This window comes from Prionailurus bengalensis, chromosome A1, assembly GCF_016509475.1.
Source record: "Prionailurus bengalensis isolate Pbe53 chromosome A1, Fcat_Pben_1.1_paternal_pri, whole genome shotgun sequence".
NCBI lineage: Eukaryota > Metazoa > Chordata > Mammalia > Carnivora > Felidae > Prionailurus > Prionailurus bengalensis.
In genome coordinates, this window is record NC_057343.1 from 212,878,649 (window position 1) to 212,905,084 (window position 26,436).

At 40.9% G+C, this 26,436-nt stretch overlaps 1 protein-coding gene across 1 annotated transcript in view; it reads right to left on the minus strand.

The window, feature by feature from the left end:
• RAI14 (retinoic acid induced 14) overlaps window positions 1–26,436 on the minus strand; it is a 130,628-nt gene that overhangs the window by 10,226 nt on the left and 93,966 nt on the right. Inside the window, 11 exon segments of the mRNA XM_043600187.1 lie at window positions 2,876–2,930; window positions 5,723–5,809; window positions 6,764–6,805; window positions 6,807–6,851; window positions 7,921–7,949; window positions 8,220–8,398; window positions 9,088–9,194; window positions 11,681–11,751; window positions 12,484–12,541; window positions 16,328–16,392; window positions 26,289–26,377. Of these exon segments, the coding sequence (XP_043456122.1) occupies window positions 2,876–2,930; window positions 5,723–5,809; window positions 6,764–6,805; window positions 6,807–6,851; window positions 7,921–7,949; window positions 8,220–8,398; window positions 9,088–9,194; window positions 11,681–11,751; window positions 12,484–12,541; window positions 16,328–16,392; window positions 26,289–26,377 (827 nt within the window).

Here is a 26,436-nt window from a genome sequence, read left to right on the forward strand (position 1 = left end):
TCTAGTTTAAACTTTATCACCTGACTGAGAAGCCCTGCAAACAGCCTCGTAACAAAGCTCTGTCTCTCTCCTTAGTAAACATATAGCTTTACCTAACACTGTCAGGCTAATCTTCCTAAAATGTGCTTTGGTAGGCTCATTCCTGTGGTTCCAGTGCTTTAATCACTCTCTTTTCAAAATTAATCTCCAGATTCCTTAGTCTGGGTTAAGGCCTCCATAACCTGGTCCCAAAGTACTTTTTCAGGTGTATGGCCCATGATTTCTTTTTTTTTTTTTTTTTAATGTTTGTTTATTTTTGAGACAGAGAGAGAGTATGAACGGGGGAGGGTCAGAGAGAGAGGGAGACACAGAATCGGAAACAGGCTCCAGGCTCTGAGCTGTCAGCACAGAGGCCGACGCGGGGCTCGAACCCCGGACGGCGAGATCATGACCTGAGCCGAAGTCGGCCACTTAACCGACTGAGCCACCTAGGTGCCACTGACCCATGATTTCTAGCATCACATCTTCCTCAGGTTCAAACTTTCCATCATACCCTCTATATCTCGACATAAGGCTGCTTCCTTAATCTTTCATCCATCTGATAGCCCTTGCAGCATCTCTTTGGCTAAGTCCCTTGTAGGCAGGTTTCAGGACCCACGGCAAACTCTGCCTCCTCCTTACAGCGTTTGCTGGCCCGCCCCAGCGTGTACCCATCTCCTCTTAACCCCACAATCCCACTGCTGGTAAACCACAACTTTTTGACATCCTACTGATTACCACGCTGAAATAGCATCTAAAGCTCTGCCACTCAAAGTGCTCACTGAGACAAGAGCCTTGCTCCCAGAATGTCATTCAGTGCACCGCTTCCTTCACGCACAAAGTCTTTCTATGGGGGAAAAATGTCTGCTGGACAAAACAGTGTGCTTAGCAGTATAGCTGGATGACTTCCTGGTGCAAACTCAGAACAGTTGTACAGACCACAATCTGAATAGCACCGATGCACATTTTTTACTATAATTTTATTATTTTCTCACAGCCATTTAATGCAAAGATGGAAACTTTCATCTTAATTTGGAAGCATGCAAAATGACATTTCTTCATATAAATGCTTACTTCTGATGTCAGGTTCCTAACCCACAGCTTTATAAGGAGTCCCCTTGACATGATGTCTGGTAAGTTTGGAATAAACCAGAGGATTGAGAGCATGACTGTAATTCTAAGCAGTAGAAATTACTTCTAAAATACAGTGGACGGTTTTTAAAGAATCCAATGTAACAAGTGTTCAAATAACTTGGATCTCTGCCAAGAATTAGAAAGTTTAATATTTCTAAATTCTGTAAGTTAAAAGTTCCAAACACCTATGAAATCATAGGCTGAGAAACTAAATGCTGAAGCAAAAGGAGCTTTTGAAATAATCTCCATGAGGGGCACCTGGGTGGCTGATTCGGTTAAGGGTCTGACTCTTGGTTTTGGATCAGGGCATGATCTCACAGTTTGTGAGTTCAAACCCCACATCAGGCTCTGTGCTGACAGTGTGAAGCCTGATTGGGATTCTTTCTCTCTCCCTTTCTCTCTCTGCCCCTCCCCCTCTCGCTCTCTCTCTAAAATAAATATACTTTGAAAAAGTAAAATGAGGGGCAGCCTGGGTGGCTCAGTTGGTTGGGTTTCTGACTTCGGCTCAGGTCATGATCTCAAGGTTCATGAGTTCGAGCCCTGCATGGGGCTCTCCACTCTCAGCAGAGTCTGCTTCAGATCCTCTGTCTCCCTCTCTCTCTGCCTCTCCCCTGCTCACTCTCGCTCACACTCTCTCTCTCAGAAATGGATACACATTAAAAAAATTTTTTTTTGAAATAATAATTTAAAAAAGTAAAATGGAATAATCTACATAACATTTTTTAAAATTTTTTTTAATGTTTATTCATTTTTGAGAGACAGAGAGAGACAGAGCATGAGCGGGGAAGGGGCAGAGAGAGAGGGAGACACAGAATCCGAAGCAGGCTCCAGGCTCTGAGCTGTCAGCACAGAGCCCACGCGGGGCTCGAACTCACAAACTGTGAGATCATGACCTGAGCCGAAGTCGGGCGCTCAACCGACTGAGCCACCCAGGCGCCCCTCTACACAACATTTTAAATGGATTCTGGGGGTGCTGAACTATATTCTTAGAGAGTAAACCTTAGGATGGATTCTGAAGACAATGAATTAAACCCTGTCTTGGTGAAGACGGGATGACTGTGTGTGATTTCAACACTCTGTCTTTGCATTTCTCTATTTAAGATGCACAGTAGGAAAGTTAGACTGTGCAGCCACGGAAGTGCTCAGTTGGCTCTCCCTCAGGAAATAACCTGTTGCTCAGCGGTGAGGAGTGCCCGTTGTGACGGCTCGTGGCCCCAGACCTCACCGCAAAACAGTGCTTTATAATACATAAAAGAGAAGACACAGGCTATGTAATTTAAGAGCTGATTCTGTAATGTGCCAATAACAAGAATACAGCAGCAGGTCTAATGCCATATTTCTAGTAGAGAGACTGTAAATGACATTTCAAGATACCCGCGGTAACAGTAAGGTGACAGGACATTGCCTGCGAATTCTCCTGCTGGCAAAGTCTACTGGTCTGCTAATACCACTGGGCGTTATTGTCTATATTCATCACTGAAGGAAGTGCTAACAGTAGTTGGGGGCAAATGAAAACAGATATTTTTGTTTTCACATCCAAGCTCAGGGGCTCCTTAAAATCCAGGGGAAAGTGTCAGCCTGTGTGGTATTGGCAGCTCCAGGATGGCACCCCCGGGGTTCTCGGACCTCCTCACACTTCCTCCAGGTGGGCCTTTGATGTATGTAAATGGACGTGGACTAGGGACCTGTCGGAGGAACACAAACAGACGCCCCTTCCTCTTACCTGTCGTGCTGTCACTTAGTCTGTCTTTGTTTTCCCGTATAGAACTGATCTCAGCCTGTTGGAACACAAAAATGACTTCAAAGAATTTTCCTGAATATGATATTCCACAAAAGAAGCAAGCAAATTTTCCTGGGTTTACACAGAACAGGTTTCCTTCTAAAAAAAAAAAGTTAGAAAATCGCCAGGAAAGGGAATATTTTAAAATATAAGTGAATAAAAGTGACGATGATCTACTGAGATATGATTTCTAAAACGTGAGGTTCCAGAGCGTGTAATCTCAAAATAGTTTTCAGGAACTTTATTAAGTAAAATACAAATATCTTTTAAGATTATAATAACTTTATGTAATAGTGAACTTAGTGGGCTATGTCCTAAAACCTGAGATGGCAAATATTAGTTTCATCATGAAGTCAAATACAAGTCTTACCTATCTGGATAATATACTGATTAAAATACATTAGAAATACTGGTTTAGCTTCACTATTTTATAAATTAACTGTTATTAGTATATTCTTATTAATATTTTTAAGAGAATTTGTAGTAAATAAGACCTGTCAGGGAAGATAAAGGTAATTTTATAAGGGAATACAAAATTTTATGATCATGGGTTGACAATCCCCTAAAGATCTCCTCTAAACCTTTGCCCCTGAATATGTGTCTGTAAATACATTGCAAAAGTTCTTGCAACTTCGGGGCGCCTGGGTGGCGCAGTCGGTTAAGCGTCTGACTTCAGCCAGGTCACGATCTCGCGGTCCGGGAGTTCGAGCCCCGCGTCAGGCTCTGGGCTGATGGCTCAGAGCCTGGAGCCTGTTTCCGTTTCTGTGTCTCCCTCTCTCTGCCCCTCGCCCGTTCATGCTCTGTCTCTCTCTGTCCCAAAAATAAATAAACGTTGAAAAAAAAATTAAAAAAAAAAAAAAAGTTCTTGCAACTTCAAAGCCAGACTCTCATTTCAAAACAAAATGCAATGAGTTGCCAGAAATTACTATGTTTCATCTAGATGAGCGGTGGACTATGATGAGAGAGAGAAGTTTTCAGCAAAGGAACTTTTGTAAAAGCCCAAATGCTAAAAATAAAGTGGCTCATTTTTGGCAAGTGCTTATCTTTACAAAAAGCTGCCTTTTCGCTTTATAAAAATAGATGTTTATTTTTCAACTATCTTAAAGTACAATAAATGGCATCCATTTAAAGTTTACAGGTTGAGTTTTGACAGGTACACACTCATGGAACCACCACGATAACCAAGATACAGAAGGTGTCCATTAGGTCTACAAGATTCTGCACGCTTCATCACAGCCAATACCTGCCCACCCTATCCCCAGGTAACCTCCACTCTCCTTTTTGCATTTGCTAGAATTCCTATAAATGGACTGTCATGGATATGAATATGTGTCGGGCTTTTTTCACTCAGCCTGATGATTTTCAGATTCACCCATGATGCTGCTTACGAAGGACATTTGGATTGTTTCCAGTTTGGGGATATGTGAATAAAGCTTCTGCAAACTTTTGTGTATACAACTTTGTGAGACATAAGTTTTCATTTCTCTTGTAAAAACATCAGTGAGTGGATGGCTAGATCATATGTTAGGTGTGTGATGAACTTTTAAAGAAACTGTCAGTTTTCCAAAGTAGTTTTGCCACTTTACATTCCTACCAACAGAGTATAATAATTCTAGTTCCTCCACATCATCACCACCATGTAAAAATACACTTCTTAAACTTTAGCCATTTTAAATGGAGTCACTTTTTATCTTTTTGAGATTTTTTTAAAAAAGAAATGAAAGGTTTTTTACACTCTAATGCTGAAAATTGAAATTTATTCTTCTCTGGAATGCACTGCATCCTTTGAGCCATAATCATATTAGAAGACATTAGGGTACTAATTGTAAAAGTATAACTTCCTTTCCTTTCCTCATTTAGGTATTCATATTAAGAATTTATTAATAAAATCTAGTTAAAGTGTGGGAAATGTTAGGTTGACGGGATCTTTTTCAGATCACTGTACATCCAAGTTAAAAGATAATTTATTTTGGGGCTGCTGGGTGGCTCAGTCAGTTAAACACCTGACTCTTGGTTCTGGCTTATGTCATGATCTCACAGTTTTGTGAGTTCAAGCCCTGCATGGGGCTCTGCACTGGCAGGGCGGAGCCTACTTGGGATCCTCTCTCTCCCTCTCTCTGCCCCTCTCCCACACACGCTATCTCTGTCTCTCTCAAAATAAACAAACTTGAAAAAAAAAGTAATTTATCTTCAGTAATTCTTAGACGGGGGAAAGAAGTATACAATTATTCCACTGCAATTTCATTTTAACAATTAGAAATTTTATTTTCTTTCCAAGCATAATTTCCTAGTGATGATCAGGTAAACAGACAGTAAATGAAAATATCGTCCCATTTCCTAAAATACCTTCCAACAAGAAATCTAGAGAATTAGGTAGAAAGGATTTTCTAAAATTAATGCATATTAGCTTTATAGTCAGGAAAAGTTTAATTACAAATATACAATTACTTGTCAGTAAGACACCAGAGAACAATCCTCATTTCTTTCTTTTTGATGGGCATTATATCAACTCGATTTAGTAAGAAGATTGGTTATCAGTTAAATTCTTATCTTTGTCCCTTTTTTTAAAATCAAGAAAATTAGGTATTACTTACGGAATGTAATCTATTCATTCTACTTTTTTTGTGTGGAGTCCATGCCAGAAGAAATAACTGAGGGGTGCTTCATGATGAAAAGGTTGTCAATCAATCACTGGGAAGTCTATTCTGTTTTGTCCGATGTTGTACCACTTAAATCATGTCTATTATGTATCTTAAAATTCAAAATAAATTGAACACAGACAGGAAATACCTTGAAGGGTGGTTCAGCAAAGAACACAGATTCCTTTCCCGAAAGTGGCGTTGAAGTTATTGATCTTGGGGAAGACACATCACTCAACTTAAAAAAACAAAATGAAAATCACAGATAAAGAACGTTTCTTCAAAGACTTTTCTTCTCCAATGCAAAGGATTAGCCTATTTAACCAATGCAAATAAATCTAACAGTAACCATCCTTAGTTTCACTTAATCCAAGGGTATCTTCTATTTAATATGGCACCTCAAGTACTTTTTGGAAGTTTGCAGAGTATAACTAACTTTCTTCCTATATTTACTGGAAGCAATTTTCAAAATCTATAAAACTTCTGTGGCATGTTGGGAATATTATTGATGAATATGCTAACATATTTAACATAACTTATCAGAGGAGATATTCCTCTCAACTATTTGAGAGATTTCATAGACATTCGAGCTTCCTCCTATATGCAATAGTCACTATAAGCTCAGAAATGAAAGCTGCTTTTAATATTAGCCAACCTTCAATGTAATTAGAAAGGCAAATATATTTGAACAGAATTTTGAGAAACCAGCTAAAATTCATTTTCAATTAACTGCCTCACCAGCTACCCATTCTCCCCGCCTTCACTTGAGCTGTTCATGTGAGCTACTAAAAGTAGACTGAGCTTCACTTAAGGAAAAAGTTTCTGTCCTAAGATTTTGAGAAATTTCCTTCAGGCTCTTTCTTTCTTTTCTTTCCTTTTCTTTCCTTTCCTTTTCTTTCCTTTCCTTTTCTTTTCTTTCTTTCTTTTTTTTTTTTTCCTGGAGGTTTTGAAAAAAGATCCTGTTCAATTCCCCAGCCTTGCACTAAATAAGAATCAACATTATTTACATACTAATAATCAAAATCTTTCATGCCATTATCTGTAATTTAAAACCAGTAAAGAAAATTTTAAATGTGCATTTAAGAGTCAATTCTAAACATTTCATTTTGGCCTAAAGATAAAATGACAAAATCATGGCTTTTTCTTGTTGTTGTCATATGTTTGTTCAATGTTGGTTTACTTTTGTTTTTACCTGGGTAGGACTGATAGGAGGTGGTGGAGCTTTGCGTTTTTTTTGGAGTTCCACTTCTTTCTGAGCTTATTTTAGAGACTTGATCATGCTGGAAGTTATCACAGTCCAAAGAATGGAGGTGGGTTAGTTCGGTTAGTAAAGTCTGAACAAACAGCTTCATCAAACAAATGAGAAAAACCTCAACAGTTCATGCATTTCTTACTTCAATAAGATCTGACATCTGCTACCAACATAAAAATAAGTAATATGCATGCTTCAAGTTTTCTTCCAGCAGCCCATGCTTTAATAGCCAGAAAATAAAAAACACAAGACAAAACTAGATTAAGTTGGTGTAGAGAATTGGGAAAGTAGAGGATGGGGAGCTGCCTGCCCCAGTTTAGAACCCAGAATACAATGATAGTCTAGCCATCTTAATGCAAAGCAGTGGTATTTCCTCCACCTTTGCATTACTTCCACTCCTTTTTAAAAAGAATGTCAATATGGGGGCAAGCAGAAACGTCTTCTCTGAAGGTTATGGATAAATAAGGGACACAGTTAGTACCTAATAAATTCAGTATTGGCTATTTCCTGTCTATGATAATTTTTCAAAACCTTTGATGTGTAAGTAAATAAATGTAACCGCCAACTATACATCTCATCAAAAAAGTAAACAATGGTGACAAAGTTTTTAGGAAAAACCTCCAAAATAATAGGGCAATCTTCTCAATTTCTATCTAGAACTCTAACAACATTTTAGAAAAGTTCCAATTAAAATGAAAGGAAAAGCTAACCCTCTTATATTCATTAAATATCTAACACTCTCATGGATAGAGGTCTATAATCCATGGGATACACAAGCATTTAAAATACTGTTGTTGTTCCTTCGCAGAGCTAACCAAACATTTTCACAACAGAAAATATTAGTACATTTCCGAAAAAGATGAATATATAAGTAGCAAGTTTAAAGTCACATGCTTTGGAAACAGGGTAAACCATTAAGAAAACAGTTACCACCTTCTAACAATGAATCATCTATTCTAAAGATATTTTACTCCTTAAGCATTTTCAACATAGTTTTTATCACTTTTCTAGTGGAGCATAGTGGTTTAATCAGAACATTTTCAAATTCCCACAAGCTATGATGGCCAAAAAAAATTCTCTCCCCCAAAGATAAATACCTGCTTTGGTTTTGTTGGTGTCTTTGAATCTATAGAGGAAAAAGTGGGGAAAAAAATAAATAAATAAAGGTAAGAACCATGACTCACATCTACTTTGGGTGGGAGACACACACACACACACACACACACACACGCTCACACCCATACACACAACAAACACAGTATTTAACATTACATTTTTCTTCAAGAATATGTTTAAAAGAATAATAAAATAGATCATATTTTGCACATTCCTTTACCCTTTGGGGAAAATGGAGTGGATAAATTTAAAACAACACTGACTATTTTCTTTCACATACCAGAATCCTGAGAGATTTTTGATAATAGAAGGCTTTGAATTCCTGCATTTTCTGAGAGTTTGGAATAATGTAAGGCATTGTGTCCAAGAGAATCTACAAGGTTTAGGTCTGCACCCTTTTTAATTAAGGCTTCCACAATATTAGAGCTGCTGATCTCACAGGCTAGCATGAGAGCAGTTCTAAAGAAAAAAAAGGAGATACCAAATTAATACAACCAAAATGGGGAAACACTTTTCTGAGAAATCACTTATCCTGAAAACAAGGAAAGAAAGATGAAGTACAGTTAAATATATACACTTAATGGACTGCTAGTGAGATGAAACTAGGGGTGTTTTTTTAACTTCAGATTAAATCAAAACATTAAACCATATAAGGTCAAATAATATAGACATAATCTTCTAAATATGATGGAATTTAATATGATTGGCACCAATCATAATATGATGGCACCTTTCACCTCAAGCATTTTAAAGTACCTATACATCATTAGGACTATTTTTAAAAGCAGCCAATATGTTTAATTTTGCATGAAAAGCCATCGGAAATGGCCTAGTCACTTCAGTATTTAATAATCGCATCACAGAGGTCTAGGGGAAATTTTTTTTACGTCAAACAGATTCTCGATTATCAAAAGAGGCAGAAGGGGCGTCTGGCCGGCTCAGTCAGTAGAGCATGTGACTCCTGATCTCAGAGGCATGAGTTCGAGCCCCATGGTGGGTATAGGGCTAACTTAAAAAAAAAAAAAAAGGCAGAAAATGAAAAAATTAAAAACACTTTATTACAAATGATCTAAAATATAGCTGTAATATTTTGAGGCTCCCAGAATGTAGATATCACTGAAATCCCATGATTTCTATTTTGGTGGTACCTTCCATTTTTGTCCCTGGAATTTACATCTGCTCCATGATCCAGGAGAAAGCGACAGACCTCACTGTGGCCACTTTGTACTGCAAGAAGCAGTGGTATATTCCCATCCTAGGAGACAAATGTAGATTGATTTTAACTACGATCCTAAATGCCAGAATTGCATACAGAATTGCCTTGTTCTTTGTACATTTTATTCCTGAACTGTCCTGCCACCATGACAGTTTGTGTCCCGATAGGGCTGCCATGACATCTCAGCACAGCATTTTTTTTTAACTTAAATTCAAGTTAACTAACATACAGTGTAGTATTGGTTTCAGGAGAACCCAGTGATTCATCACTTCCATATAACACCCAGTGCTCACCCCCAACAAGTGCCCTCCTTAATGCCCATCACCCACTTAGCCCATCCCCCCACCTGCCTCCCCTCCAGCACCCCTCAGACTGTTCTCTGTATTTAAGAGAGTTTCTTATGGTTTGCCTCTCTGTTTCTATCTTATTTTTCCTTCCCTTCCCCTATGTTCATCTGTTGTGTTTCTTAAATTCCACATGAATGAAATCATATCATATTTGTCTTTCTCTGACTTACTTCTCTCAGCATAACATACTCTAGCTCCATCCATGTTGCTGCAAATGGCAAGGTTTCATTCTTTTTGATCACCGAGTAATATTCCAACACACACACACACACACACACACACACACACACACACACACCCCAATCTTCTTTATCCATTCATCAGTCGATGGGCATTTAGGCTCTTTCCATAATTTGGCTACTGTTGATAATGCTGCTATAAACATTGGGGTGCATGTGCCCCTTCCAATCAGCACTTTTGTATTCTTTGGATAAACACCTAGTAGTTCAACAGACCTCTTCTTAAGGAATTGCACTGACTGTTAGCTTTTTCTCAGGAACCTCAGCCTCATGGGCTGCTTTTTCCCTTCAGTGACCAACCCTCAGTCTGGCAGCGACATGACAGAGAGTGGAACATCAAGTATGTAAAGGCTCCAGGCAAGCATATCATGTTTACTGGGCGATGGCTCTGAAGAACAGGAGGACTTGTTTCCACAGAGCAGCAGTAGGTCCACGGCCCTCCAAGCAGCTTCTTCCAAGCAAACTACATGCATCCTACCATCCATTCTACTATTCCCTTGCAAAGTACATGCTTTCATAACCTTACAAGTACCAGAATGGAACATTAAGAGTTTGCCTATTCTTGGCACATGACTAGATAAAGATCAATGGAAAGAATCATTTAATATGACAATTGGCAATCCTTTAAAACAGTGCTGTAGAGGGGCACCTGGGTGGATCATTCAGTTAAGCATCTGACTTCAGCTCAGGTCATGATCTCGTGGTTCATGAGCTCAAGCCCTGCATCAGGCTTTGTGCTGACAGCTCGGGGTCTGGAGCCTGCTTTGGATTCTGTGCCTCCCTCTCTCTCCGCCCCTCCCCTGCTCATGCTCTGTCTTGCTCCCTCTCAAAAATAAATAAACATTAAAAAAATTTTTTTAAATGATGTTGAATCACTATGTTATATACCTGAAGCTAATATAACACTGTACGTTTATTACACTGGAATAAAAATAAAGTAAAATAAAATAAAATAAAATAAGAAAATGAGATCCCAACTCATACACAAACCATGTAAGGTGATGAAGAATGCAAACATTACAACAGAAAAAACGTGAAAAAATACTAGAAGAATACATAGGTGACTATTTCCACAATCTTAGGGTGAAGGGGTCCTAACTCAAATGATACAAAAGCTTCAAGAGAAGCTTGTATTCTGCTTATTCCTTGGAACATACCTCCCAAATGCAGTTAATAGTAACTTTTAAGGTAGATGTATTCAAGTAGGCAAAGGAAAAAAAAATAAATTACAATATGTCCAATTATTTTGAAAAATACAATCGCTGCTTAAAGATTAAGTCTCCGTTTAAAATAGAATTTCAGACACATTTCTAAAAAATTATCTCTGCGAAGTTATAATACTTTCTGGTTATGAAGTACTGAGATTCAGGGAGTAGGAATTTATCTACAATTCTATACACTCACATAACAATATTCCCATTAGGTATATTGCATGCATAGCATATAATTTCTATGCTATGGCAGGACATTTAAACTTGCAGTCAGGAGTGACTGGCATGTAAATTTATTCTCAGAGTAGCCCAGCAAGGTTAAACAGGCTAGAAGTGGTTTTCAGAGTTGGGAAATCCTAACCAGGAGTACCCAAGATGATACACGGGAAGTTAACAGAAATGACAGAACTTCTATTTAGACTTATTTCTTCTAAGAGTCAAGAAATTAAGCCTTATTAATACATTTAGGTTGATGGCAGATGACCTGAGAAACAAATGTACACATCAGGAAGTGCACATCACAAAATGTCTTGTCAATGTGTCATTAAATTCAGAGACCAATAGAGACAATACTTGGATCCGTTTTGCAGAAGAGGATCTAGGTTGAAACGCATTAGACTTTCGCCAAATGCTGAGGTCTCTAAATGTCTTAGTGACTTGCAGAGGTAGCCCACAGCGCTCTAGACGCCAGTGTGCATCTCCACATCTAGCAGCTGCCGGATACTTACCAAATCCTTGAGGTTTATGGGGCTTTTGTGCTCGCAAAGAGCCTGCACAGCTTGAAGGCAGCCCTGTGCCGCTGAGGGAAGGAAACAAAGACACAGCCCGTCACACAGGGGCTCCCACCAGCAGGGGCATCACACGCACCCAGGACAGAGAAGTTCGTGTTCCACCCAGTTTGCTATGTTATACTAGCTGCACTGAAGAGAAGTCGTATCCGGAAGGTTAAGTAAGGTGCTCTGAATTAGTGTTACATTTCAATGTTAATTTCCAGACCTAGAGCCACTGTCTGCCAGTTGCCTTTGTGCAAATATTTGGTTTGGCATTTTGTAGGACTTAGCTTTGCCCCAGCTAGCACTAATAGAAATTTATAAATCTCATCACTCCCTGAGCTCGGTGTTGACGTTTTGTTACTTGGGAGCCGTGTGACAGATAATGACAAGATAGTAAAACAGAACACTGAGAAATAAAATGGGAGTTTCTTTTGATCCCCAAATCAAAAAAATCTGTATCACATATTACATGAAATCTCTAAATGCTTATGAAAATCTCTTAGCTTAAACAAGAAACTTACATTAATTAAAATATAATAACCATGGCAATTTTTACAGTTTGGCAGGCAACTGATGAATTTTAGATGTGTTCCCTGATAAAACCCTACACATTTTGCAAACTGAGGGAGACAGAAATTCCAGGAATGATGACAGACAACAGCTTCAGAAATAAAATGGTAAAGAAAATGGCTTGAAAGAGGAAAAGGATAACTGAGTATTTCTTATGGCAGAAGGATCAGTAAGAGAATGAAAGTCACCTGCATAATGTAAAGCTGTTTTCCCAGAGCTGTCCACACTTCCGGCTGGGCATTTTGACTAGAAGACAAAAAATAAATAAATACACATAATAAACATTCCGCTCCGTTGAGTTCATCCTTTTCCTGCAAGGTTGTGATGTGTCTTATCAGGAAGAGAATAAATATGAATAGGCCCCAATTGCTGTGCTCCAGGACCTACAGTCTCCCATGGGGAGGGGAGCTCCTCTCCAAGTAACCGGGACCCAGGCAAAAGGTCACCTCTTTGCTGCATTGGCCGTCCTGTCCTCCCTCTCACACTAGCATCCCATCACCGGCAGCTGACAGATACGCTCCAGGCGTTCTCATCTTGGTCCCGTCTTTCCCCCCACATTTCCTGCCTAATCCTCTAGTCCCCCTTCACAAAACCAAGTTCCTGTAAAGAACTGCCCACATGCGATCCATGCTGCTTTGCTTCCCACTCGTTTCCAAACCCACTGCAGTTGCGTGCTGTTCTCCAGACTCCACAGAGATGGCCCCACAGTCACCAATAACCTTCGTGTTTCCCACGACAACAAACATCTGTGTCCTCCTCTTACCGCAATCCACCCCCTTCTCCAAACAGTCCTTCCACTTAGCTCCTAGAGCCCATACTAGCCTGGTGTTCCCACTACTGCTCAGGCCACTCCCCCTCCGTAAGCCAAACACAGAATGTTGGGGTTCCTCGGTGCTCTCCTTCTTGGTAATCTCATTCATGCCCGTAGTTTGAAATGTCATCTAAAGGCTAAAGACTCAAATGTGTACCTTCGCAATAACAAACCTAAGTACATATTAGCTATTACGCACTGGGCACTCTTCATTGTTTTAAGGCTCCTGATGATGCTAGACACAATTATCACTCCCATCTTCCGATGGGGAAACTGAGATACAGAGAAGGTGATAATTTGCTCAAGTCACAGGACATGGCAGAGCCAGGATTCAAACCCAGATGCACTGGGCTAGAGCATATGTTCTCAGCTGTACGCAACGTCATCTCCGCGCGCCTGGCTTGATAACCCGCTGCCTATTTCACATTTCTGCTCTGATGGAAGCACCTCAAATGCAACCGTCCTAAACTTCCACTGAGTCACCTTTAACTTCTTCTCCTCCTCCTCTTCCGCCATCTAATTCACCACCATGTCCTGCCAATTCTGTGACCTAAACATACCTGGTCTACTCTTTCTTTCTCCATTACACCACCCAGTCTAGGCCAGCATCTTCTCATGCAGACAGCTGGGGCAGCCTCCTGGCGGGCTCCACAGCTCTGCTCTCGCCTCTATTCTCTATACAACTAGAGTGATCTTTTAAAACTGTGAATACCAGTCCTTCCTTAAAAGCCCTCCACAGTTCCATGCTGCGCTCAGAGGACTTATGGCCCGCCTGCCATGACACACAGGCCTGCACTCCATGCCCTTCTTTCTCCTCCACGCTCACTCAGCCCCAGGCTTTCTTTCCTCCCTGACCAGTGCCTTTCCTACCCGAGGCCCTCTGTACTTGCTCTTCTGTCTGCTTGGAATGCTTTCCCCTTGGCTCTTTCCAAAGTTCTCGGCTTAAATATCACCTCCTCCACGAGCCCTTCCCTGATCGTTCACCCCACACCCATCTCTCTCAGTACTTGGTCAGTTTTCTTCTTGATGTGGTGCAATTTGTAACATGCATTTGGGGACTTGTTTACAAGATTGCAAGCTTCATCAGGATAAGGGATGCTCTGCTCGTGAAAATATACTCAATGCCTGACACAGGGCACGGTGTCCAGGAGGCACTTGTTAAAAGTGGGGGGGGGGGGACTAGTGGGCTATCAGGGGAAGAGGAGAGTTCATTTGAATTTGAAGAATCTCACAAGGGTCTGTTTGCGCTCACTGCCTTGAGGAGGCAAACTTTAAAACGGTAGCCACTGGAGAAGAGAAGAATCTCCAGCAGACAGATAGTAAGAGCAAAGGCCTAGAGAGCTCAGAGAAAGGATCCAGTGCAGAGAGTGAGGGAGGGCGGGAGGCAACAAGGGTCACATCACAGAGGGCAGAGGATGCCAAGACAGAAGCGAAGAACTGGCTGGAGAGGTCCAGGACCCAAGGAAAGCGACCCATTAGGAGGACATCAGAGCCTCAAGGTTTTAGTAGCGCCTGGGTGGCTCAGTAGGTTGAACGACCGACTTTACCTCAGGTCACGATCTCACGGTTTGTGAGTTCGAGCCTTGCGTCAGGCTCTGTGCTGACAGCTCAGAGCCTGGAGCCTGCTTCGGATTCTGTCTCCCTCTCTCTCTGCCCCTCCCCTGCTCATGCTCTGTCTCAGAAATAAATAAACATTAAAAAAAAAATTCAAAGCCTCAGGTTTCAACAACTATTCAGAAAGAAGAACAGCAAGTCTGCAAGTTAGAGGCAAGAACAGGCAATGTTAAGAGTGAAATGTCTGTCTGCCCTTCAGTGGTAAGAGGAACGGAGATCAAGTTACGACTTACCATGCTTTGGCCTAATTTTAGAATAGCACAAGGAAGTGTTTAAAGGCTTCAAAGATTCCAGAGAAAAACCAATCCATTTGCATAACCAGATATAAAATTACATTAGAGGCTAGAATATCTGGTCCTTGCCCATGAGGATTTCCAGCCTGTCAAGTTCATTCTTCCTGAAAATCAGAGCCAGATGCAAAGCCTGGATAGCCAAGCTAGAATGAGAACAGAGATTTAAGATACAAATAAGTTAAAAAAAAAAATTAAGGCAAGACCAAGGGTATGGAGGCAGTGCACTTGGGCAAGTCCATGATTGTCATTTATTCAAGGTGCCGGGCCTCAGAGAAAGCAGGGAAGTTCTACTTTAATTGTTCTCAGAGAGGAGCCTCATAATAATAATAAAAATAATAATAATCACAGATGTTGATCTATTTTTCTTGAATTTCACTTCAAAGGCCTGTTAAGGTTTGCATTCCTGGCACTGGTGGCAGCTTGCGTCACATAACGCAAGACAAGAAGCTGTGTGACCAACAGAGCAGGACAAGTTGAAGAATGTGACCACATTTCTGCATTAGAATTGCAGAGCCAAATTAAAGCAAGATGCTGGGTCCTACACAGTGCCTGTGAAGGCTGAGACAACAGCTCAACAGAAGAGATAGCACTCCAAACACATATTTTATGGCTCTGTGCTGTTTCTGAAAACAACCAGCTTGCACGCTGACTGGCAATGGCTGGATGTTACAGTATGGGCCGCTACTGGGCTTTCATTAAATATTCATCTTTCAAGATTTACAGATGTCATCCCCCTAAGCGATCATTATAAACTGGCCAGGTTATCAAACCAGGGAGTTAGCTTCAAATTATAAAGGGGAATAAAACCAAGAACCTCGGCAAAAAACTAAGAACTAAAGGCACATTTAAAGTTACACACAAGGAAATAAAGGTTGAAATTTTGTTTCTCAAAAAGAGTTGTGTTCTACCAATGACTGAAAGAAAGGCTATTAGGATACTGGAGATCCTATATTGCAAGGATCTCCAATCGCATGAAAAACAGTTTTTAAACTGATTATGTAAAGGGTACAAGTCTGTCAGAAAAGGACGCAAGGAGCTGATAAAGGCAAGAAAAAGGCTGTATCCCAGGAAGACACTCCAAATTCTGATGAGGATCTTCTTCCCTATCAGTGTCATTGCTATGGAAATAATCTTTTCCTTGGCTGTCATTTAAATTGTGATGCTTCTTAGGAAACCCAGGTTCTGGGATGGTATTTAAGGGAGCGTGTGTGTGTGTGTGTGTGTGTGTGTTATTCTTTCACAGATACAGTTACTGTTAAATTTAAAAGATGACATAATTTTAAAAATTTATAATTTTAAGTTGTTCCATTTTACCTGAAGGAGCTTCCTGATGCATTCGTGGTGGCTGTTCTTGGCTGCGAGGTGCAAGGCACTGTGTCCTAAATGGATTAAAAAAAATCTTGGAAAAAGAGGCCACACATTTTAAATCCCTTTCTTATCTCTGTGACAAAGACAACTATGAGGAAATAAACTGTTCTCCAACAAAGGCAGAATTGTTACTCTTGGTAAGGTCTCAGCTTCTAATCTGTAAAGTTCAGTGTGACAAACGAGCAGAGGACACAGAGCATCCTGCCCACTGCATAATATTCAGGGTCTACTCCAAATGCCCTTCTCTTGGGGTGCTATTAAACTCTGAGCTAAAAGCTGGCAGGTGACTCATGATACACAGCTCGGTTCTGCTTTCAGCGGTCCCCATGCATGCCAAATGTTCTGCATCCACCCCAGCCACACCAGGCTACGACTACCACAGGCCCAGGAACCCAGGAAAGGCCACCTGTACACCAGCTGAGAACATCCTAAACACCCATCACTTAAATCCCTAGTTTTGGCTTTTCATTTCCCTCTCCTTCAAATGTCCTCCAGCCCCTGCACGGAAACTACCTGGAGTTTTCAGATATTCAAAGTCCTTATGTGGAAGAAGGAAAAGAGTGGTGAAAACAATAATACACTACTAAAGTCGCATTTCTTTACGTTCCCTTCAGAGAATATGACCCTAACATAACGCACTCTGATGTTTCAGCAGTCAGCTTTAGGAAATCCTAGTGCTGTACCCAACTCTCTCCACAGCCTAACGGGCCTAGAGAATTTCTAAGGAAGAGGGGTTTGGGGGCAACTTCTGGGCAGAAGGTATGGCTACCAGCCCAGGAGGCTCCCATCTGAGGCCCCTCACCACCTCGCTGGACCCTGCGCTTAGCCTGGATTCTCTTCCTCCAGGATCACCACACAGCTTGCTCCCTCACCTCAGAGGCAACTGAAAGAGTGCCTTGTGAAGGTCTGCCCTGACCTCCCCTTTTAAAATTCCCATTCCTCCGCCACCCTTTTAATCTTCAATCCCTGCTTCATTCCTGCTCTTCATAGCACTGAGCACCTTCCCACATTCCTTTCCACCCCACCCCACTCTACACAATACACACACACACACACACACACACACACACACACACACAACACACAACACACACACAATTTATGGAGCTTATTTTTCTTGCCCCACTAGAATATGAACTCACTGAGGACAGGAAGTTCTGTCTCATTCCCTGCTGTGTCCCTAGTCCAGCACTGATGATGCATCATAGGCTCTTACTACACACTTGTTAATTTCAATTAGAGGGTATGCTCATTTTAAAGGTCTGGGGAGGAGGTTTAGGGGCAGAGGACCAAAGCTGCCCCTGCCAGCCAACCCAGAGCACATGGTAAACTCTTAAATCCTCCATCTCCCAAACTTTTCGGCCGAGATGTGCCGAATGTCATACCTGTAAACAACCCATACTTTGGGACATGCTTCAAGCATGGTTTCAGTCTCGGTGCTATTGACATTTTAAGCCGTGAGTGTGTGTGTCTATGTGTGTATGTTGAGGGAAGGGGGGTTGTCCTATGCATTTTAGGTTATTAAGCTGTACCTCTGGCCTCTACCCTTTACATGTCCATTTGTGATGATCGGAAATGTCTCCAGACATTGCCAAATATGCCCTGGGGGCAAAATCACCCCAGTTGAGAACCACTGGCTTACAGAAACAATTTCTTTCATATGGTGGTCCAGTCTCCAAATATCATTTCTCCTTTTTCAAATAGTCTTCAATCTGTAACATGGACTGGGAACCTTTAATTATTAGAGAATCATACAGCTAGGAAATACCATATTTAAAAATTAGAGGATTTTAGGATCACAGTAAGCTGCACAAAAGCATGTGTAAGGTCAAAAGATCAGATTCCTTCTTTTCTGAGACCAGCTGCACTGAAGGATTTTAAGGGTATGCATGAGGGTGGGTTGTTTAGGTGAAGCAGAACACAGAGGCAGGAACCCCTCCCAAACGGATGAGGATGAGGAAGGTCGGAACTAAGGCCCTTGGAAGTAGGAAGACAAATATCTTCTCTTCTCCTTCCTCCTTTAACTTCCTGAGACCCTCCTCTTTCCAGGATGTATAATGCATAATAGTATCAGTTCGGTTACAGGATGCATTAAATAGGCTTTGGTGCGCTAGCCCGGCCCCCAAGCATCATCTGTACCAGTGTTTCTAAGGACAAACACGTTTTCAGTTTTAAACAAATGCCTTGCAGATGAACTTTTGGAAGCCATCCTGATTGTAAGTAGAAGACTGTTTATGTCATGTATACAGTGCATTAGCTTTTTGTCTCTGCTGTGGACAAAAGCTGTTCTACATAAAGAGCACCCATTGGAAAAAGACACAATTCTCCAAAGACGAGATGGTAGGGAGATTTAAACAACCCAGCAGAAAATAAACAATAGGGTTTCATTTCATTCCAAGTGTTCTACTCATACCTGGAAGTAAGTGCCGTGTTTCTAAAGAAACACAATTCTTTTATTCCCTGGCCCTGAGCTATGTTTTCCTGAACCAGGAGCACAATAGTATTTTCAATTAAAACATTCTCAAAACCCAAATAATGTGTCATGCCCTGGACATTACACCGAAGTGAGATGTCTCTTACTGTTAATGTTAACACAAAATTCTCTTTCCAAAAGCAAAAATTTTCTGGAGAGAATACATTGTATTAGTGGCAGAATCTCAGTGTAATGAGACAGTGCATAAGTCTGGCCCCCATTCAGCTATGGATCTGTCTGGAATATCAGGAAACAATTCAAATAACATGGCAACCCTAATTCAAGTGCATTCCAGCAGAACTTTGCCTGTGAGTAAAAAGACCAGTGTTATTTATGTCAAGGGTTGTGGGCTATAACAGGTAGTGTAAGAAACCTATTGTTGAAAGGGAGTCTAGGGGCACCTGGGTGGCTCAGTCAGTTAGGCATCTGAGGTCGGCTCAGGTCATGATCTCATGGTTCATGAGTTAGAGCCCCTCGTGGGCTCCACGCTGACTGTGGGGAGCCTGCTTGGGATTCTGTCTCTGACCCTCTCCTACTCAAGTTTGCATGTGTGTGCTCTCTCTCGCTCAAAATAAATAAATAAATTATAAAAAAAAAACATTAGAAAAAGCTTTAAAAAAGAAAAAAAGAAAGGGAGTCTAAAAAGGATGGCTCAGGGGTGTCTGGCTGGCTCAGTCAGTAGAGCATGTGACTCTTGATCTTGGCATCATGAGTTCAAGCCTTACTTGAGGTTACTTTAAAAAAAATAAAAATAAAAAATAAAAAGGATGCCCAGACATTCTAGCCATGGAACACTTTCCCCCAAACTACCTCAGACAATAACCATTTATTCAATTCTTTAAGATCACTGGAGAAAATGGAGAAGAATTAGCTAATTTAATAGAGGAATTACTGATGTACTCTTCAAGTATATGTGAAAAAATCTGAAAACAAGTCAGAAGACACATACAGGGCTAACAAATAGCAAAGGGTGAAGTCTGAAAAATTGTAGTTTTAGATCAAAATATAAAAACATTTAGAAAAATAAAGAGAATTAAACGACATTCAACTACATAAGATTTAAAACATTTTCTTAGAAATCAGAGTTTCAAAATGCTGACTATATTTAAACAATAGAAGTATAAATTTGGTTCTTATTTATGATTTTAAACATATTTAAACACCATTATCCTTAGTAATCCTCATTTTCTTTTCATCAAATTTTCATCACTGAGGCACAAGTCTGTTTACCTTGTTATAACCCCAGGAGAAGACCCAAGAATGAAAGCCATATTAGTAACCACTACTGTAACTACTAAATAGTTATGGAATTACCCTTAGTCTCCCCAGTATATATGTGTATAGTGTTCTTTAAGGAATTAAAAGGCTTTTTTTGCATGTGTGTATATCACCTGAAATATTTTCACACCCACGTTATGCTGTTCATTGCATATGGCTGACCCTTCTTACTGCCTATACACGAGTCAACAGCAAGTGCGAAACTCATACGATCGTTTTGTTTTTCTTTATCCCAAATGAAAGTAGGAAATATGTTTTATTGGCTATAATTTACAGTTTAAATGACCCATTGTCAAAGTATCTGAGTTTTAAGATGAATGTTACCTTTCATATCTTTACATGGCATCAAATTCGAGTGGGATTAGGGGCATAATGGAATGGAAGTCCACCTTGAAATCCAAACAAAAACTAAACCAGTCCTTGGAAACCCCAGAGAGAAAAGTCAGGGTTCTCAAGCATTCCGTTCCGAGGACTATGCATTATGATGTTTCCGTACCTCAGTTCTCGCTCTCCTAAGTCCCTCTTCTATGAGAAAAGATGTTGTATTAGGAAGGTTAAGTGTGCAAAGGGATGAGAGAAAATTTAAAAAATGGGTGTGAAATACAAAGTGCACATTCTCCTCCAATCTCTGTTTCTACTTGCTTCTACAACAAAACCTTCAGCATTTTTAACTGGACAAATTGTTGCCCAGAATTCCCAGCTTCCCGTAAAGCTCAGTGTGGCCACAGATCCCACTCTGTGCTGTGAGGTCTGAGTGTGTGTCACTCGTGGGCCATACTTGCCCTGCCCCTGGCTGCTGCTGAAATGCAGATCCCAGGGAAGCCATCTTGGGCTATTAGGACCACAGCAACACCCTGGATGGCGGAGTCTGAATCCCTCACGGTGTGGAGCCGAGCTGCCATACCAATTTGGGACTTTCAACTGACAGAAAATTCTATTTGTTGAAGCCACTCTTATTATGGTATCCTGTCACATTGCATCAAATGTATACACTCACTAATCAAGGGTGTGTGAAAGCCAATGCTTCGTAGAAGCATATTGGTAAAAACAGAAGATTCTTTGGTCTTCTTCAACCTTCCGTTAATACTTCTGTTTAATCCTGTCTCATACTCCGGGGTGCTAAATGCAGGCACCACCACTCCCCACCCTCCAACAACAAAAAAAAAAAAAAAAAAAAAAAGCCTAGAAGTCAATTTTACTATTTGTCTGGGAGGAGCGCTTTCTAAAAAAGCAGCCAGAAATGCCAATTCTTACATCAGTGAGGAACAAGAGCAAACACAACAATGAAAGGATGTTAGACAAATAATGTAGGTCCAGTTCAGAGATGACACAGTGAGCTTAGAAGCCAACTTTCCCATGTGACCACTATATACTGGTATTGCCTGGCAAACAGGTGATTAAGGAAGGGGGAAAACCCCCAAAACCAAAAACCTGTTATGAGCTTCTACCAGTCTTTGGGCTTTCTTCTTCTGATTTGTACAACGAGAGCTGTTGGCTTGGTGATTGTAAAAAATAAATAAAATAATAATAATAATAATAATAATAATAATAATAATAATAGGGGTATCTGGGTGCCTCAGTCGGTTAAGCCCTGGACTTCAGCTCAGGTCATGATCTCACAGTTCGTGGGTTTAAGCCCCGCACTGGGCTCTGTGCTGACAGCTCAGAGCCTGGAGCCTGTTTCAGTTTCTGTGCCTCCCTCCCTCTGCCCCTCCCCCGCTCATATTCTGTCTCTCTCTCAAAAGTAAACATTAAGAAAAATTAAAAAATAATAAATAAAGATGTGAAACCTTTTCAAAAGCCTCATGTGTAAAAGATAATAAAGGTGATAAGGTGATGTGGGTAAAGTAGCAATAATCATGATAATCGAGGAGCCAAACGCAGCGAGCTCTCACTGTGCCCTGGGTGTGGAGATGCCCACACTGACCGTCTTGTGGAAGCCTCAAAGACCATCGAAAATGATGTGATTGTTGTCGTATTGAAACTATACCAAGGCCCTATCCTCTGACAGTGCTTTGCTCATAAGTTGCTTGTAAAGCAGCCATAAAAATTCTCTGGTCAGACTTCCAAATATTTCATAGGGAAAGACAGTTGTTAAAAAATAGATGTTAAAAACGCTCTGCTTTTATAACTTAAATCTAGTCCCCAGTTTAAAAAGTGGGAAATTATACCGATTTGACCATCCTATATGCTTGGTGGATACAACTAATAAAAAGGGTCAGTGCATATTTTGAAAGCAGGCTTTGTTTTTGTTTTCCTGAAAATTCTACAGGGTAGTATGATTTATGGTCACAGATTTTTGTACCAGTTGTCAGTGATTTTTGAAGAGGACCATTCCTCAGTAACAACGTGTCAATATTTAAGTAGGTTTATTGAAAAGACAGGGGCGCCTGGGTGGCGCAGTCGGTTAAGCGTCCGACTTCAGCCAGGTCACGATCTCGCGGTCCGTGAGTTCGAGCCCCGCGTCAGGCTCTGGGCTGACGGCTCGGAGCCTGGAGCCTGTTTCCGATTCTGTGTCTCCCTCTCTCTCTGCCCTTCCCCCGTTCATGCTCTGTCTCTCTCTGTCCCCCAAAAAATAAATAAACGTTGAAAAAAAAATTAAAAAAAAAAAAAAAAAAAAGAAAAAGAAAAGACAACACCTCTAAGAGCTGAGCCATTTAATTCATCCCTTAACCACCATAAAAAATGTTTTGGACTAATGATGATCACATTAAGGTGAGGCATGGTGACTGATGGATTCTGCTCTGCTTTCTTGAGAGAAGAAGAAAGGGGTAGGTGATGTAGCAACAAGGACAGAAGCATCGGCAGTAAAAGCCATCATATTTACCTTGTTTGTTATGATGGGAAAGAGTCTGAGAAGCACTGGTCTAGATAACACAATCAACATTTCCATGCACATTTTCCTTGAAGCCTCTTCCTTCGTTCCTACATTCTCTTTGCACGCTTTTAAGAAATCATGAGAAGTTGGCGCCTCATTCAGACAAAAGGAAAACAATCAGTCCAGAGACCACAGTGTACCCTCATTGCCGAAAATGTTAGCGGGGAGGGAAGTGACTGGTGGCTCTGAGACATTTTCAACTCATCGTACATTTGGACAATGTTCTGGGCCCATAAGTGCCGTGGAGTCCACCAATTTATATATATACATACATATATATTTTTTAAATGGAGGGGTGCCTGGGTGGTTCAGTCAGGTGAGTGGCCGACTTCAGTTCAGGTCATGATCTTGTGGTTCAGGAGTTCAAACCCCACATCGGCTCTCTGCTGAGCATGGAGCCCACTTCAGATCCTCTGTCCCCCTCTCTCTGTCCTTCCCCCGCTACACTCTCCCTCTCAAAAGTAAATAAACATTAAAAAAAAACAGATGGGGGTGCCTGGGTGGCTTAGTCGGTTGGGTGTCCGACTGCGGCTCAGGTCATGATCTCACAGCTCATGGGTTCAACCCCCGCGTCGGGCTCTGTGCTGACAGCTCAGAGCCTGGAGCCTGCTTTGGATTCTGTCTCCCTCTCTCTCTGCCCCTCCCTGCTCACACTCCTTGTCTCTCTCTCTCTCTCTCTCAAAAATAAACATTAAAAAAAAAAAAAAAAAAGGATGGACTGTGGCAGTTCCCACTGCCAGGCGCAGAGAAGCAGGCTGGAGTAATTTGCAGTGTCCCCTCCTCGTCTCAATTGGCTAGCAAGTTGGCACCACACTGGGGTGTCTGGGCGTCAAGGCCCGACACTTTACCAGGCTCTGGTGTCAGGAGTTAGGGCTCTGGTAGGAAACACAGACTCTCCCCAATGTGTCATATGGCACAAAAATCTTAAGAGCTTTAAGTGTTAGAAATGATACTGGTGGACTTAAAAAAAAAAAAACAAAAAGACAAGCATGTAGAGTTTATTATATAATGTGATCTCAACTATGTAAAAATGTGCCAGGAAAAATTTGGAAGGAAATATAGCCAAAGAGTAAAACTTCTCTTGTTAGGAGTAGAGGCACCGGTTAACTTCTTTGTAGTTTTCTGTGTTTCCCTAATTTTCTACGACAAGCATTAGAGAAACATATTTTTCCCTATGACAAAAACATAGAGGGGAAGAGATATTTGGTTACACTAGAAATAATGACACTCCTGGCTGATCTATTTCTTAACATCAAATACAATGAAACGAATCTGTATTCTAGTTCCAATTTATTTACTTTAAGCTAATTCCTTTAGATTAGGATTTTCTTAGAGAGGAAACCCCATCTACTGAAGAAAACATATTTCTCATCAAGGGTACTTTACCTAATCGTACTGCCCTTCTGTGTGTGTGGCATGACTTTTAAGGTAATAACAATAAACAAACAGGGGCGCCTGGGTGGCTCAGTCAGTTAAGCATCTGACTTCAGCTCAGGTCACGATCTAACGGTTTGTCAGTTTGAGCCATGCATCGGGCTCTGAGGTGACAGCTCAGATTCTGTCTGTGTCTCTCTCTACCCCTTCCCAACTCGTGCTTCTCTCTCAAATATAAATATTTTTTAAAAATTAAAAAAACAATAAACAAACAAAATAACTAGATTTTGGAATTAAAGATCACTTTAACTAGTGCAACATAAATTAGTATTTCCTTTAAGATAGTCACTTAAGGAAACCATTCATTCTTCCACTGGTTTTGCCATTTCTCACAGTATTTTTTTTGGAACTTTCTGTGGTACTGCTCAGGAAAATCATTCCGTTACTTTAATCACTCCCTATTTTTGACAAAAATGGTCTCACCAGTTTGATACCTCATTTACCTGACTTGACTTCAAGTGGCTTTTGGCCTGTCCTAAAAAAACAAATCTATTGTCAAAGGATAAAATTCCCCTAACACTGAGATTAAAAAAAAACAATAGTAATAATAATGCCACAGATTTTTTGAAAATAATTCTGAAACAAAGTGTTCCAACCATATTTTGAGTAATAAGAGCACTCTCACAATACCTGACTGACCTCCCCCCTCCAAGAAGACTACTCTCAGGTGGCTAGGGTACTGGGGGGAATAAAAGGGATCCATTATGAATTAATGCGTGGCCTAGACAAAGACTATGAAAATAGACTGATTTCATATTCCAGTAAAAACTAACAAAACCCTGTTAGAAGGCATAGATTTTTAAGTACAACAGAGAAATGAAAAGCCATCAGTAGTTGCTTTGATCCTTTGGTATGACCGGCAGGGGCAGAACCCTGGGCTGGAGATCCTGTGGGCTCCTTCCTGTAGAACAATGTTCACAAAAGATAGGACTACACTTTCTCTCCATTTGCTTTGTTCATCATTTATCAATACTGGCTTCACATTAGAATTACTTAATAAAAATACCGGTCGCTGGCAACCTTCAGACAATGGAATCTGAATCTCAGAGGATAGAGCATGGGTATATATGTGTGTGGGGTGTGTGTGTGTGTGTGTGTGTGTGTGTGTGTGTGTGTGTGCTCTTTATTCTTTTCTTTCTTCTTTTTTCTCTCCCAGCCTTACCTTTCCCCAGTTCCTAGGTGACTCAGATGCACTAAAGCACAGTAAGGGGTGAGAACCACGGGCAGCTGGTCCAGACGAGGATCACAGCTTCTCTCACACAGCACATCTCAGTTAGCTAACAAAATGAGCTCCTGAACAACTTGTTGCATTGGGGCGTCTGGGTGGATCAGTTGGTTAAGCATCTGACTCTTGATTTTGGCTTGGGTCGTGATCTCATGAGTTTGTCAGGATGAGCCCCACATCAGGCTCTGCGCTATTAGCTATTAGTGCAGAGCCTGCTTGGGATTCTCTCTCTCCCTCTCTGTCTCTGCTCCTCTCCCAACTCACATGTGTGCTCTCTCTAAAATAAACATTAAAAAAAAAAACACTACCACAATTCACTGCATTTATCATCTCAAGCTATGATGCATAAAAACAAAAATACTGCTTGGTCCATACATATAACCTTAAAAATATTTTAAAATGGAGGATAAGAAGCATACAGTTTCTAGTTGAGCACATATAAGAGGAAAATACTTGGCACAAATGATGAAACCATGTCAGAACCTAGTCATTAGAGGTGATTCTATGTTCTTCTTTCGGCGTGTCTGTAGATCGGAAATTCCCCACAATGAATATGTCTCATCTTTGTGATACCTACTCTTGTGCTGGCCTGTTCACTTAAGAGATAAAGACCACGTACCGGCAGTATCTTGGGCAGTCACATCCACGCCATGTGTAACCATGACCCTGAGGCATTCCACATGCCCTTTTGTAGCAGCAAGATGAAAGCTGGAAAAGAGGTAAACACAATTGCCTTAAGATTTCCACTCTTTGGAGTTCATCTCCAA